At 52.2% G+C, this 15,743-nt stretch overlaps 1 protein-coding gene across 1 annotated transcript; it reads left to right on the top strand.

The window, feature by feature from the left end:
• Positions 1-726: 726 nt before the first annotated feature.
• Positions 727-12,545, top strand: PCSK9 (proprotein convertase subtilisin/kexin type 9; the record flags this gene model as incomplete). Its single annotated transcript, XM_084243749.1, is given in 12 exon segments — positions 727-945; positions 2,712-2,903; positions 3,641-3,764; positions 5,081-5,214; positions 5,409-5,550; positions 7,384-7,580; positions 8,776-8,959; positions 9,773-9,946; positions 10,192-10,325; positions 11,175-11,253; positions 11,256-11,351; positions 12,250-12,545. Coding segments are annotated over 12 exon segments (1,971 nt in total).
• Between the last annotated feature and the right edge of the window lie 3,198 nt (positions 12,546-15,743).

The following is a 15,743-nucleotide window of genomic DNA, read 5'->3' on the forward strand; positions in this document are numbered from 1 at the left end:
GGGTGAGGGCTGGAGGCAGTGAGGAGTCAGTGGTATCCCAGAGGGGGTGGTTTGACATCCTTTGGGCAGGAGGCTAGGGGTGTGGCAAACCCCAGATTACTGGCAAGGTGGGCTGACCCCAGTATCAAGAGCTTCACGCAAGGCTCAAAGAAAGCAGTGGATAAAAGGTGCCTCCGGAGGGTGGGCTTTGCCTTCCTGCCCTGTTAGGATTTGAGATTCTTTCCCTCTATTTGAGCACATTATTTGGGGTGGGCTAGGCTGAAATCTGATCCTGCAGTTCAGCTGGTGGTGGTGGTGGTGGTGGTCGCAGCAGGAGCAGCAGGTTTCGGATTTCCTTAATGTTTAATCAGGCAGGATCCTCCGATGGGACTCAGGTGGTGTGATCTGCCCAACTCTGGGAGCCGCGCACCCTCCACAACCCCAGAAGACTTCAGCCACGGAGTCGGCGAAGGGCGCGCGGCTGGAGGAGAGTGCTCTAAGTTCAGGTCCCGGCACCAGCCAGGAGGAGCTAGCCGGGCAGAGAAGGCCACCGGCGGCGAGCGCCCTGTCAGCGCACGGTGGCCACACCTGAGGCACAGAGCACGGTGGCGCGCGTTTCCCCGCGGAGGTCCAGAGCTCCCGCGAATGCTCTGGGCACCCATCGAAAGGTACCAGACGAGGCTAGCTTGGACCTCTCAACAAACCCGGGGTCTCCCCGATAGGGAGCAAAGCTCTCTTCTCTCGGTAATGGGCACCGGCAGTTACAGGAGGTCGTCGTGGGCGCTGTCGCGGCTGCTGCTGCTACTGCTGCTGCTGCTCTTGGGCCTCGCGGGCGCTGGCCCGCAAGTAGACGAGGTCGGCCACTACAAGAAGTCGGTGTTCGCCCTCGCGTCGTCGTCGGAGGAGGATGGCCGGGCTAACACGGTCGAGCATTTAGCCACAGCCACCTTCCACCGCTGTGCCAAGGTGCGAGCACCCAGGTGGAAGGCAGGGACTAACAAAACGCGTCCCTTCCTGGCTCATAAATGTATGTTTCTGCTGTGTAAGGGAGGGAGCAGGAAGGTCTCCGAGGGGCGACAGGCGGGCTGCAGATCTCCAGAACTGGGGGGAGCAGGGGAAATGAAAGGACTGCTCTTGGGGCTGCTCATGGCAATAAGCAGGTAGGGCGAGCAGTCCAGGATCTCCTGTCTAGATTCCAGATGAGCTGCGTTTGCGTGGCTGGGATGTGCAAGGGAGTTAAAAGATTGGAAAGCACTTAGAATCGAACTGGGCATAGAGGAAATAGATCTGCTGTTAATATGCGTCCCAACTTGGTCAGGGGAAATCTGGGCAGAGGAGGATGTGTGGTGCGGGTGGGGTGGGGGTGGGATGGGGTCTTGGAGAGTGATGGCACTGCCTTGACAGGGTGCCGCGGGACAGAGATGGCAAATGACGGGTGGGAGGCAATTTCTTCATGCCACAAGTCTCTTATTCTGCATTGTATCCTTTTCAACTGAAGGAAAGAACAGAATTGAAGGGGAAGGGACTGAGTTATTCTCCATGCTTACCTGGCTAGTGTGCCTGGAGGCCCACTGGGAGGTCATAGCCCAGGCTGGATCATGTCACCTGAGATAAATGCCAGCACCTGCAGCTAGGTCTGTGGGGACTCCATCCAGGTTGGGGATCTTTGGTTCCCTCCAATTATAAATGTCCCAGGGGCTGGTCTGAAGTCTATTGCACAGGCTTAGAGTCAGACCTGGGTGTTGAATCCTGGCTCCATCACTCGTTAGCTGGACTGGTGCTTGCCAAGCCATCTAATCTCTGAGCCTCCATTTCCTTTTCTTTAAAGAAAGGTGACAATTCTTGAGGACAGGGGGGTTTTGTGAAGATTCAGTGCTGCAGACTCAAGAAAAAGGGAAAGGAGTTCTGTTGACATTGAGGGACCTCATGATGTAAGCCGGGGAAGAAGATACTGGAAGAGGGAGTATTTCCTCTGTTGTACTGTATATAGCACAGTTTGCTGTTTCAGCCACCTCTGAGCACCCTGATTGCCCATCAGTGCCTTTCTAAAATCCAAATAAATTATGAGTCTGGAAGGCTATGTGGCCCTAAGACTTTGGATAAAGGAGGATGGACTCCATTCTACTCCATCTCATGGAGCGGGGACTCTAAGGTGCAATATGCAGAAGTGAAAGATGAGGCTGCAGAGGTGGGTTCAGGTAAGGACTAAGAAGGAAGTTTCTTGAGCAGGTGCATCTATTTGAGAAATAGGTAAGTTTGAGGAATAGGTAAGAGCTAACTAAGACCAAAAAATCTGCTACTATAGACCATGCTGGGTCTTTTCCTCTGCACTTGAGAAGTGTTGCCTTTGCTTACTTAATCATCCCTTCATCTGCAGTTACAGAACCCCAGACTATGAGCTCTACACAGCTCACTCTCTTGGCCTTCCCAGCAGGTCTTATGGTATTATGATCCCTACAATACAGAGGAGACAGCTGAGGCTCAGAGAGGTTGAATAATTTGCCCATGGACACACAGACAATATAGGAACTGGGATCCACATTTTTGCTGCCCTCAGAAAGGGCCTAGAGGTACTAGACTATGGGGGAAGTGGTTTATTCTGACTGGGGGATCGAGAAGGTAGGTGTAGCTAGGGGGTGGTCTGGGACAGGGCCTTAAACGTTGGGCCCATAGAGAACTAGATTCATTATTATTTTTAATGCCATGTGTCACTCCTTGTTTCTTGGGGCCAGGAAGCCTGGAGGTTACCAGGCACCTACATGGTGGTGCTGATGGAGAACACCCACCGCCTGCAGACAGAGCGTGCTGCCCACATCCTGCAAGCCCGAGCTGCCAGCCGGGGCTACCCCGCCGAGATCCTGCACATCTTCCACAACCTTTTTCCTGGCTTCCTGGTGAAGATGAGCGGAGACCTGCTGGATCTGGTGAGCCACCCTCTCTGGGCACTGCACTCCCCAACGGGGAGAGACCACCCAACACAGAAGGGGTAGGGGCAGTGCTTGGTGTGCCCTCGCTGAAAATCAGGAGACAGCATGCTTTTATTGAGCACTTACTGGGTACCAAGCATGGAGGCTCCTGGTTTTATGTATAGATGCCCTTTAAGTCTGACCATTCTCCAGTGTACATCTTCATTTGCACATCTTCATTTGAAAGATGAACATTTGTACATCAAATGTACATCTTCATTTGAAAGATGAGACTGAGGTTCAGAAGGGACCACATAGATGGGGAAGTGCTGAGCACAGTGGGAAGCTGCTGCAAGGGGGCCTGGCACAGGGGCAGCTTCCTGGGCACCAGACAGGGTGGAGAAGGGCAGGGAACAGAATGGCCAGTGCCATCACCATGATGTGGGCATGGAGGTCAGGTCAGCCTGCCCAGCATCTGGAAACTGCCTGGCTCCCCAGATGACACACCAAATTCAGAATCCTCCCTAAAATGAACCCTCTGGGCCACATGGTATTAAGCTCAGTTGCCAAGATGTTGGGGCTTATGAAGGAGTGAGGAAAGCCTGCACCAGGAGGGAGTCTACCAGGACCAGGTGAGAGGGTACTGGGGTGTTACTTGAACTCACGTTGGATGAGCTGGCACAAGGCTGTGGTTGTGTTGTTCTTTGGTGAAGTGACTTTTGAAGCAGAAGCACTGGCCTCCCCGCTTTCTGCAGGCCCTGAGGTTGCCCCGCGTGAGGTGCATTGAGGAGGATGCCACTGTCTTTGCCCAGAGTGTCCCGTGGAACCTGCAGCGGATCATCCCTGCCTGGAGCCAGACAGCTGAACCTCGACCTTCCTGTAAGGCCCCAGCCATGTGCTGCTGTCTCCAGCCCACTGAACCCACCGACCCTACCTCCTCCCTGACAAGGTCCTCACCTCTCATTGGCTTTGGAACTCAGTGTATCCCACTGAGCCCCCTTTTCTGTCTCATTAAGCCCCCACCCTTGCCTTCCTACTGCTTAGATAAAATGCAGCAGTCTCTCTTGAAATGAACTTCTCTTCTACCTTCTATAGGTTCTTGTTTGCCTCGTCTCTCCTTTCGGAAGGCCCAGCAGGCTGCACTTACTGTGAGGAGAGAGTAAATCTGACCTTGACTCCCCTCTAGGTCCCCTGATCTCCCAAAGCCCCTGTAGGGCCCTCCCAAAGGACCCTTTAATGGGAGAGGCAAGGCCCTGCTTCCACCCAGCCTCGATCCTGGCTTCCTGCCTTGCCCTGCTGCACCGTGCTCCAGCACCAGCAGGCTTCATTGCCTGTGTGGCCAGGCTAAGGACAGGAAGATGGGGAGAGGCCTAGGAAAATGGCCTGGGTTCTAGCAGGTCCAATAGGTGGGTGCCAGTGCCACTTATTGAGTAGGGGAAGGTTGGAAAGCCACCTGGTTTGAGAGAAGATCAGGGGTTTTAGGGGACCATGTTGAGTCTGAGCTTCTCAGTTACAGCTTCTCAGTTTGTTCTTCAAATCCTATTGTCTCCCTCTCAGGTTGGGTGAACTGTGAGCTATTTATAATTTTATAAATTATAAATAGGTCTATTTTGGTTTTGAATGTTCATATGTTATTTCATATTAATATTAATATTATGGAGCCAATTTGTTTATTTTTTTGAGATTTATTTATTTATGCATACAAGAGCAGGGGTACAGGCCAGAGATGCAGGCGGTGAGAGGACTCACCAGAGACAGAGTGTGGAGCAGAACGGGCAGACTGACTGAAATACACTGCTGAGGGGAGCAGCGGGCGAGTCAGGAGAGGTCTGCCTCGCCATGTGGGTTGCTCCCTGGCCAGCCAGGGATCGAACTCGTGCTGCAGAGGCTGCGGATTGCTTCACAGTGCAGTGCTTAACACCTTGTGCCACCAGGGAGGCCCCCAGACAATTTGTTTTTCTCCCTGGTTCTGCCATTGCCTGCTGTGTGACCTGGGAGAGTTACTTACCCTCTCTGTGCCTCACTTTTCTTGCCTGTAAAAGAAAGATACTATAGTATGTACTGCATGTGGATGTTTTGAAAATTATTAAGTCAATATGTTTAAAGTGTTGGGAGCAGAGTAAATCATTTATGTGTTAACTGTTGCATTAAGCTTAGGTCTTTTCTTTCCTCTCTACAAGCCTCATCTTACACAGGTGCAGGCAGCCAGGTAAAGGTGTATCTCTTAGATACCAGTATCCAAAGTGGTCACCGGGAAATTGAGGGCAGGGTGAGAGTCACTGACTTTGCGAACGTGCCTGAGGAAGACAGGACAAGCGTCCACAGACAGGTAAGCACGCTCCTCACCTGCTTCCAGGTGGCTGATAGGACCGCCTAGGAGGGTGGTAGCTACAGGGTTGGCCCCGCCCCCTAGCCATTACTATCCTCTCTGCCATCAGTTGTGGGTGGGGCCCGTCCAGCCACTTGCCCATATACTGTGGGGTGGACTAACTGTCTCACACCGGCTTTGTGTTGATCAATCAGGCGAACAAGTGTGACAGCCACGGCACCCATGTGGCTGGGGTGGTCAGCGGCCGAGATGCTGGTGTGGCCAAGGGCGCCAGCCTGCACAGCCTGCGTGTTCTCAACTGCCAAGGGAAGGGCACGGTGAGCGGCACCCTCAGAGGTGAGTGGCGGCTCTGGGTGGCACTGGCATTGGAGTGGGGACCTGGTGTGGGAGGGGCTTCAGCCCAGAGAGAACTCACCCTGACCAAGAGGCCCAGGCAGCCTCGGCCCCAGAGTGAGAGTCCCAGAGAGCCAGAGCTGGCAGGGCCCACAGAGGGCACAGTGCAGATGGGGAAACTGAGGTTCAGACTGGGGCAGGTGCTCAGTCCAGGACGGTCATGCAGCTCTGACCCGGGTCAGTGGGCTCTTTGCAATCTCACGTTGCTCTCTTTTCCAATCTTTCAAGTACTTATATCTGTTGCCACGTTATTTTAGATTCTGATGCTTTATTTCTGCTGGCTGACCTCTAACACTGGGGCACGTACTTGTTTGCATGGCTGACCAGGCTCAGTAGGTCACCCCAGCTAGGTGGACTGGGTGGAGGAACTGGCAGGATTTTTTCTAGACTCTTGAAGGTTTCTCCACCTAGTTTACTTGGTGAGCCTCAGGTGAGGTTGAGCTGAGGGCTGGGACCCTGGGGTGGAGGGCTGTGGACAGAGAAGGGACTGGAGCTCACACCACTTTCCTCTTGTGCTCAGTCCTGCAGGTTGATTGTGAGGTCTTGTGGGCACCTATATCCAGGCACATAGAAAGCCTGGCACATGGAGTGCTGGAAGTCTGCTGGCTTTATTGCCTTGGCTGTGGTTAACATGCTTCCCACGTTCCTGAGTGTGTGTCACGGTTCCCCAGAGAAGCAGAGCCAATAGGATGTGTGTGCATACAGTTGACCCTTGAATAACATGGGGGTTGGGGGGGCAGCTCTCCTATGGATTTTCAGATAACTTTTGACTGTTCTAAAACTTAACTGTGTCCCTTGGTAACCCAGGGTGATTGATTTCATCCCCCTTAACCCCCACTCCCAAGGATACCAAAATCTGTGAATGCTCAAGCCTCCATATCTGCAGGTTTTTATATCTCCAGATTCAACTAACTGATCTATGGCTTGTTGAACCCATGGACCAACTTACTGAGGTGTGTTGAATATGGAACCCTCAAATGTGGAGGGCTAACTGTATTAATTGAAAAATCTGCATGTAAGTGGACCCATGCAGCTCCACCCCTGTTGTTTGAGGGTCAACCATATATATTTCTATATAGATTTATTTCAAGGAACTGGCTCGTATGATTGTGGGGTTGGCATACCTGCAGGGGAGCCTAGCAGTATGGAAATTCTGGTAGGAGTTGATGTTGCAGTCTTGAGTCTGAAGGCAGTCTGGACACAGAATTCCTTCTTCCTTGGGGAGACCTCAGTTTTCTTTTAAGGTTTTCTTTTTCTTTTTTTTTTTAAAGATTTATTTATTCATGCATACAAGAACCGGAGTACAGGCCAGATGTACGGGAGGGTGAGAGGATTCACCAGAGACAGAGTGGGAAGCAGAGCAGGCAGACTGACTGAAATATACTGCTGAGGGGAGCAGCAGGGGAGATAGGAGAGGTCTGCCGCACCATGTGGAATTCTTGCCGGCCGGGATCACACCCACGCTGCAGAGGCTGCAGACCACTTCACAGCACTGCACTCAACCGCCTGCGCCACCAGGGGAGGCCCTTCTTTTAAGGTTTTCAACTGATAGGATGAAGCCCTCACCCATTATGGAGGGTCATCTGCTTTATGCAGAGTCTACTGACTTCAATGTTAACCATGCAGTTTGAAATTGTTGTTGGACCAAACATCTGGGCACCATAGTCTAGCCTAGCCAAGTGACACATAAAATTAGTGCCCACGTTCTCCCTCAAGGAATGGACTGGGAGAGGGGGAGCACATGTCCCTGGGGTGACCTTGGCTTTGTCCTCTTAGGTCTGGAGTTTATTCAGAAAAGCCAGCTGGCCCAGCCCTCGGGGCGCTTGGTGGTGCTGCTGCCCCTGGCAGGCGGGTACAGCCCAGCCCTCAATGCCGCCTGCCAGCGTCTGGCGAGGACTGGGGCAGTGCTTGTGGCCGCTGCTGGCAACTTCTGGGATGACGCCTGCCTCTACTCCCCAGCCTCGGCTCCCGAGGTGAGTGCGGAGGCTGACACCCTCCAGCATGGAGGGAAGGCAGGCAGGGGGGCCTTCATATCTGCTTCATGTGGTGAGTTCCTGGAGGCTGAAGGAGCCTCGCTCTGGAAGGAGTTGTCAGAGACCCTCAGTGCAGGAGCCTGGATAGGAGGCTTGAAGCTCCACAGCGTAGCCTGTGACCAGCACTGTGCGCAGCTCTAGTCCCCCTGCCACACAGCCACTCTCCCTCAGAAAGTCTCCTCAGCGCCCCCAACCCTTCTATCCCCATGACCTTGGCCCATGTCTGAACTCCATTTACTCTCCCCTGGGCTGACACCATGGTATCCTCAGCAGTTTCTCTGCCACCCCATTTCTCTCTCCTTGGCCCCCATAACACAAACCTGTCCATATTACTCCTACCTAGGACCCCCGGGGTCTTCCTATAGCACAACTACCCACTCAGGTCACCCCGGGATCCACATGACCAGCCTCAGCCAGCAGGCCCCACCTGAGCGAGGCTAATGAGATCGGGAGCCCCTGAGGGCCCAGAGTCCCTCAGGTGTGTGCCTGGCACTGTCCAGGTGTGGCCCAGGTAGTTGGGCTGCGCCAACATATAGACAGGCCTGGAGGGGCCGACAGATTGGCAGGGCCCATGGTGGCCCATTCCTCTGGCCAATGTGTGTTGGGCAGTTTGGGCATGAGGGTTGCAAGAGGAAGGAATCTCATTCTGCTTCAAGGGCTTCACAGTCTGGGTATGTGTGTGTGTTGGGGCAGTGGGGGTGTGAGTCTGACTGTGATAAGCTTTCCTGGATGCTGAGTTTACTATAATAGAAAGCAAAGAAAACTCACCACATCTGCTCTGCCTTGCCAGCTCATTTCTTCTCCATTGCCCCTATCACTGCCCAAGACACTGAATAGGTCCCTGTATTTGTTTATTGCCTGTCTCCCCACTAGAGGGACATGGGGAATGTGTCTGACACATGGTAGGGACAGAGGGCAGCACCTAGCCTGGGTGGGGTAGGGCACCAGGTTCTGCCTGGGGAATCAGATTTCCCTCAGAAGGGGACATTTGAATGGGACCCAAACATACATGTAGAAGTTGGCCAGTCAGCCAGCAAGTCCCATTCTGTCCCTGCTGCCCCTGCTCTTGGTTCTATCTATTTATTTACCTATCTACCTATCTAACTACCTATCATCTACCCCCTCATATCTCCAGGTCATTACAGTTGGAGCCACAAATGCCCGGGACCAGCCGGTGACCCTGGGAGTTCTGGGGACCAACTTTGGCCGCTGTGTGGACCTCTTTGCTCCAGGGGATGACATCATAGGTGCCTCCAGTGACTGCAGCACCTGCTTCACATCCCAGAGCGGGACGTCCCAGGCTGCTGCCCATGTGGCTGGTGAGTCACCACCCCGGGACCTCAGTCACCATGATTCTAACAGCTTCTTTGGCAGACAGGGTGTGTCCCAGGACCCCATGTGCCAGGCTCAGTGCTGGGTATGTGGGACCAAAATGAATGAGACAGATGATGACCCCAAGGACACCCAGTTTGATGGGGTGACAGCTACACAGAGTAGTCAGGATTTTGTACAAAGGAGCCCAGAGATGGCACTTGCCCAGCCTGATGGTCAGGGAGGGTTTTCTGGAGGAGGGGCATTTGATCTAGGGTTTGGTGGATGAATAGGAGTTTACCTGGTAAGAGCAATAGCCATAGTTCAGAGGCATGAGAGAATATTGTAAGGTGGTCTTTTTTTTTTTTTAAGATTTATTTATTTATACATACAAGAGGTGGGGTACAGGCCAAATGTGCGGGAGGGTGAGAGGATTCACCAGAGACAGAGCGGGGAAAAGAACAGGCAGACTGACTGAAGTACACTGCTGAGGGGAGCAGCAGGCGAGTCAGGAGAGGTCTGCTGCACCATGTGGGTTCTCCCTGGCTGGGGATCGAACTCATGCTGCAGAGTCTGCAGATAACTTCATAGGTTGCATCTTCACCCCTTGCACCACCAGGGAGGCCCTGTAATGTGGTCTTACCATTTAGTTTTCACTTAGCATGGGCTTGTAGGTGATTTCATTTCTGGAAAAACAGCTTGGAGTGCCTGGGTGCATGCATGTTTGTGTACCTGTGGGTGGCGCGTGTGTGCTAGGAAGGGAGACCCAATGCAGGGAGGAATGCATGGCTACCACCATCTCACCGCCCATCCACCACTAGGCATTGTGACCAGGATGCTGACTGCTGAGCCAGAGCTCACCCTAATGGATCTGAGGCAGAGACTGATCCTCTTCTCTGCCAAAGGTGTCATCAATGAGGCCTGGTTCCCTGAGGACCAGCGGAGGCTGACCCCCAACCTGGTGGTCACTCTGCCCCCCAGCACCCACAGAGCAGGTCAGCAGGATGGCAGGGTGGGCAGTGTCCAGATTGGGACTTGGGAGGCCTGTGTGACCTTGGCACTCTTAGCACCTCCCTCTTCTGAGACGACGGTGGGGTGGAGAGAATGGGAAAGGTCTGAAAACAGGTTTCAAAGAACAAATGGCTCCTCCTCTATGACAAACCAATGCCTGCTCTGCAGTCCCTGATGGAGATGTCCTGCCCACACATGTCCGCTCCTCAAGCCCAGTGTCTCCTTGCAGGTGGGCAGCTGCTCTGCAGGACTGTGTGGTCGGCGCGCTCATCTGCTGCCCTCGCCCACTGCTCTGCAGATGAGGAGCTGCTGGGCTGCTCCAGTTTCTCCAGGAGTGGCCGGCGGCGGGGGAAGTGCATGAAGGTGAGCTGCTCCCCGCCAGTCATCTGTGTGTGTCCATCCTGCTGCAAGGCCCAGAGCACCCCTGTCTCCTCAGTGACCCCTCACAAGCCCATCTTCCATTGGGAGCCCAGTGCCTCTCTGTGAGCTCAGAGATGGGCTGGGCACCTCGCGTGACATGGGGTTGGGTGCTGAGATGGTCCAGGCTGAGGGTTTCCAGGAAGTGTGGGCAGTACTGCTGGATGGAGTCCAGGGCCCGTCCAAGTGGGACAGAGAGTGGGGGCAGGGAGTACAGCCTTACTGTCTCTGGACTCAGTGGTCTCCACAGCCCTTTTCACTCAGCTGGTTCATAGTTCCCATGGTTGAGAAATCTTCTCAAACCAGCAAAAGCAGGAATTAATGTTAAGGTCACAGGGCGGTGCCTGTATGCTGTGTCGTCATGGTATCTTGGTGGGAAGACAGTGCCCAAGCTGGGAGGGTGAGGCAGGCAGGCACTCTGCCTGGGGCTGGGACCTGGGGCTGGGGCCTGCGAGTGCACTCCACCATGGCTGTGCAAATGAGCCTGCTTGAGAGGGGCCAAGAGCTGGTTGGACTGAGCAGGCTGAGTTCCTGCTCTGAGTTCCTGCTCTGCCATCTTAGAATTCTCTGTTCTCAGTGCCCAGGAGAACATTATATGATACACAGAGCTGCCCATCTGCAGAGGTTGGCCTGGGACAGAAGTGCACTCCTTGTCCCGGGAAGGCACGGGCTGGCCCCTGGCAGGGACATCGAAGAGTCTGAGGCTTGGATCAGGCACCTGAGCTCTCCACCCCCTCACCCCGTGTGGTGAAGCCCTTTCTAAAGCACATTTTTGTTTCTATCTTTGGCTCTCAGTCACAAGGGGGCAAGTGGGTCTGCCTGGCCCATGGTGCATTTGGGGGTGAGGATGTCTTCGCCGTTGCGAGGTGCTGCCTGCTCCCCAGGCCAGCTGCAGTGTCCACACAGCTCCACCCACGGGGACTGGCACGGAGACACATGTCCACTGCCTCCAGCAGGGCCACGTCCTCACAGGTAGGAGGCTGGGCCCACCCTGGGGTGAGGTGGCATTCCCATCTTTCTATGTACCCCCAACCTGGCTGGTCCTCTGCTGTAGCCCTACTGCCCCGTGCAGTTCCACCCCCATGACCCTGGGCAGTGACTGTGCTTCTCTCAGCCTCAGCTTCCTCCCTGCTAAGAGAGACCCTAGTGCCTGCCTCCTTGGATTCAGGGAATGAGTCATGTTCAGAGCTCCAGACCTGGGAGTGTGCTCCAGGGCACGCTCTGAACGGCAGTGCAGTGTGTGAGTGGCAGCTTGGGGAGTAGCTCGGAGACAGGCTTTGAAAGTGGAGCTGACCATGGTTTAATCCTGGCTTTGTGCCAGTCAACAGCTGTGTGACCCAGGCAAGTTACTTAACCTCTCTGTGCCTTATTTTCTTCATCTGAAAATGGAGGTGACGGATGTTAAGCACTTCACTTGGTGCTGGTACAATATTAATACTAGTTATTGTTACCATTATCGTCATAATCATTATCACCCAATCCTTTGAAATCTATTCCTTGATATAGGTCGAAAGCAGGAAGTCACAGAGAGAAACCTGTGGGGGATCCAGGAATGGTGCCACATCAAGCACTGGCTTGGTGGGAAGTCTGTTCTGTTCTAGCCACCCTTCCCTCTTGCTCCCCATCTCTGGATGGAGAAATGATGTCCCCTGTGAGAAACCAAGGCTCACAGAGGCTAACTGGCTTTCCCAGGGTCACACAGCAGGTTCAAGGCAGAGTTGAGCACCCAGGATCCAGGCTAGTGTCTCTTTCCCACCTTAGCTTGTTTCTGGGCCCCTATCTTCTGCTTCAGACCCTATCTGGTCGGGGTGGGAGTTGAGCCCAAGCATTTCCCTGAAGCTGCATCTCAGGCGACTCTCCTCTCCTCTAGGCTGCAGCTCCCACTGGGAGGTGGATGACCTTGGCACCCCCAGGCTGCCTGGGCCGAGGCCACAGCCTGACCAATGTGAGGGCCACCAGGAGGCCAGTGTCCACGCTTCCTACTGCCAAGCCCCGGGTCTGGAGTGCAAAGTCAGGGAACATGGGGTCATGGGCCCCACCCAGAAGGTGAAGAGGCATGTTGGGGCAGATGGGAGCCTGGCAGCCTTGGGTGGCTTGTGTCTGTCCTTGCAGCTTTTCTGTCTGGTGTTTGTGCTTACTCTTCTGTGTCTGGGAGGTGGTTTGTGAAGTAGATGCTGTTGGCAGCATTTGCAACTGTGCAAATGTGTGTGTGTTCAGATTTGTGAGTTTGCTATCTGCTTACCCACAATATTGGAGGGTGGTGGGTGTTTTGGGCAGAGGGAACAGTCAGGATGAAGACCCTGAGGTGGGCAGAACATGCCTGGAGAGCACTCAAACAGACAGGAGGCCAGTAAGGAGGGGACAGTGAGCCAGGGCTGGGGGCCGAGAGGGGCCGGGCCAGGTCAGGTGGGGTCTGAGTGCCACCGGAAGGACTTATGCTCCAGTTAACTTGGAGCCAAGCAGGGTTCTGAGCTGGGGGTGGGGGTGGGGGATGGGGGAAGCAGGTGTCTGACCTGGGTTTGATGAGGTTCGTCCCAGCCCTTGTGCTGAGGAGAGACTGCAGAGATAGGGAGACTAGATGGACATTTGCTGTGACTGTCCAGGCCTGGATGGTGGGGACTCAGCCAGCTGGGGGCGTGGAGGGCCCTGGTCACAGAAGGGAGGCCCGCAGATCTGACAGACTGGAATGTGGGTGGGCAGAGTGGAGGGCGACTCCAGGTGTTTGCTGAGCACCTGGACAGATGCGCCATCACTGGCCTCTCAGAATACTTGGGGAATAAGAAAGTGGAGACTGCCCCCATCTGACAAACGCCGGAAAGCACTTGACTCAACAGCCAGTAGCTGGGAAGGCCCCAGACCTCCGGCACAGCAGCCAGTAAAATCTACCTTTTTTTAGAAGCTACTTTTTAATGAGCACCTATTGTATGCCAAGCATTTTTCATAAGCCATCTCATTTAATCCTCATAATAACTTTGTGAGGTCCCACTCTACAGAAGAGAAAACTGAGGCTCCAAAATGGTTTGCTGCTCTGGTCAAGGTCACTCAGTTATTCAGTAGACAGTCAGGGTCAAACCCAACCCCAAGAGTCCCAGAGGCCAGTCTTTAAACCATAGAGGAAAGGAGAGGAGAAAAGATGAAAATAACAGTTTTTAGATCAGTTTAGTTTGCAACATTGTAGATTTCACAATTTCTCACTTCAGCTACTGTATATATCACACCACACCACCACGAGATTCAATCACCACCCTCTAATCAACCCCTCTACCTGTTTTCCCTCTCTACTCTCCCCTCTGGTAACTACCACTCAGTTGTCAGAGTTTGTGGGTTTTGTTTGTTTGCTTGCATTTTTTGGTTGTTGGTTTTTTCTTTATCTTCCACCAATAGGTGAAATCACTTGGTATTTATCTTTCTCCTTCTGATTTATTTCATATAGCATAACCCCTCCAAGCCCCACCCTCATTGTCACCATGGCCAAATAGTGTTCTCTTTGTGTCTACACCATGTCTTCCTTACCCGCTCATCCATCATCTGCCACTTGGGCTATTTCCAGCTTGGCTACTGTGAACAGTGCTGCAATGAACAGAGACACATCTACCTTTTCAAATTAGCATTTTCATATTCTTGGGTAAATACCCAGAAATAGGATGGTTGGATCACATGCTATTTCAATTTTCAATTGTTTGAGGAACCTCCATCCTGTTTTCCACAGTGCCTACACTGGTTCACATTCCCACCAACAGGGTATGAAGGTTCCTTTTCCTCCACACCCTCACCAGACTTCTCCTGTCTTGGCTTTATGATCATCACCATTCTCACAGGAGGGAGGTGATCCCTCACCGTGGTTTTGATTTGCATGTCCCTAATGATAAGCGATGATGGCCATTTGTCAGAGTTGCCCATCAGTATGTCTTCTTTGATGAAACATGCCTGTCTAGATCTTGTGCCCAGAAAATAACATTCACTGAGCACTGTCTGTGTTCCACTCCTGACCAGGGCTAAGTGTGGCCTGAGTGGATGTGTGGTGATGGTCACACTGGGGGAGGGGGTACCTGCTGGACTGCTCCATTGTTCCCTGCTCCTGCTGTAATTGATACGTGGGGCAGGGTGGGAGGCAGGGGGAAGCAGTTCTTTAAGATGGTGTAGGTACTCTGTTTTCCAACGACCTTTCACCTGTTGCTTTTAGCATTTCCTCATGATCTTTGCCTGAGTCAATTACTGGTTGCAAAATAATGATGTCCTACATTAAATGGCGATGTTCTACTTCTTTCACCTCCTCTAAATGTAGCAGTTTGCACGCTACTGTAAATGAGAGCCTCTTTGGTATCATTGTAAATTCATGAATGTTGAAATTCAACATATTGGAGGTGACCCAGCACTGCTTTTGCTATTTAAACCACCCCCAAGTGGGCCAGAAGGGGGATCCTTCATGCAGATACCTGTGTCCTTTCTGTCCTTTCATCTTGTCCTCATGGGTCTGTAAGCTCCAGACTCCCCTGATACAAGTCCCAAGCCTAGAATCAGCCATTTGATCAAAGAGTTCCTTTTGGTAGGGAATGGTATTTTGAAACCAAGAGCTAAATGGCATTTAGAAACCAAGCAGGACGTACTCACTGCTATTTTAACTTGGTTTGGGTTATTACACTTATAATGATTGTTCTCATTCTATCTTCACACCAATTTTCTTCCTTCCTTTCTCCCATCGCATAATTCATCTCCCTTCTTCCACAGAGAAGTCTGGCTCAAAATAACATCAATATATATATTAACTCCATTGCACAGTATGCACAGATCACAGCACCAAATCCTCCAGCAACAGCAAAATCCTACTATGTCGTAGGATTAATGGTGGGAGAGCTACAGTGATCACACCTGAGGGGAGAAATCAATACATGATTTCCAATATATTGCCCCAAAATCAACAACAATGTAAGAAAAAATACTGTGTTTGAAAAGTTCTTCCAAATGTGTGGTTGTTACCAATGTGACATTTTCATTTGTTTCCCTCTGTATTGAATTTTAGGGTTTCTCCTCCCATCATTTTTGTTTAATGTTTTTTTGATGAGGCAAACTACATGTCTCAAAAGTCAAAAACTGAAAGAGTGATTCTTCCCCTCACGTACCCTTCCTGCTGCATTTACTGCTCCATTTGGTAAGAATTGTCATTGCTCTGCTTTATTCTTCCCAGCTTCCTTTTTTTTTTTTTTAAGAAGAATACATAGCCATGGTCACGTATTCTTTTTTTTTTTTAACACTGTTTTTTTTTTTTTTTTCCTATAGAGGCATATTTTATTTATTTATTTATTTGCTTGTTTGTTTGTTTTGTTTATACATGCACTGGGTACAGTCAGAAGCACGGGAGGGTGA

This window comes from Talpa europaea (assembly GCF_964194135.1).
Source record: "Talpa europaea genome assembly, chromosome: 9".
Classification (NCBI taxonomy): domain Eukaryota; kingdom Metazoa; phylum Chordata; class Mammalia; order Eulipotyphla; family Talpidae; genus Talpa; species Talpa europaea.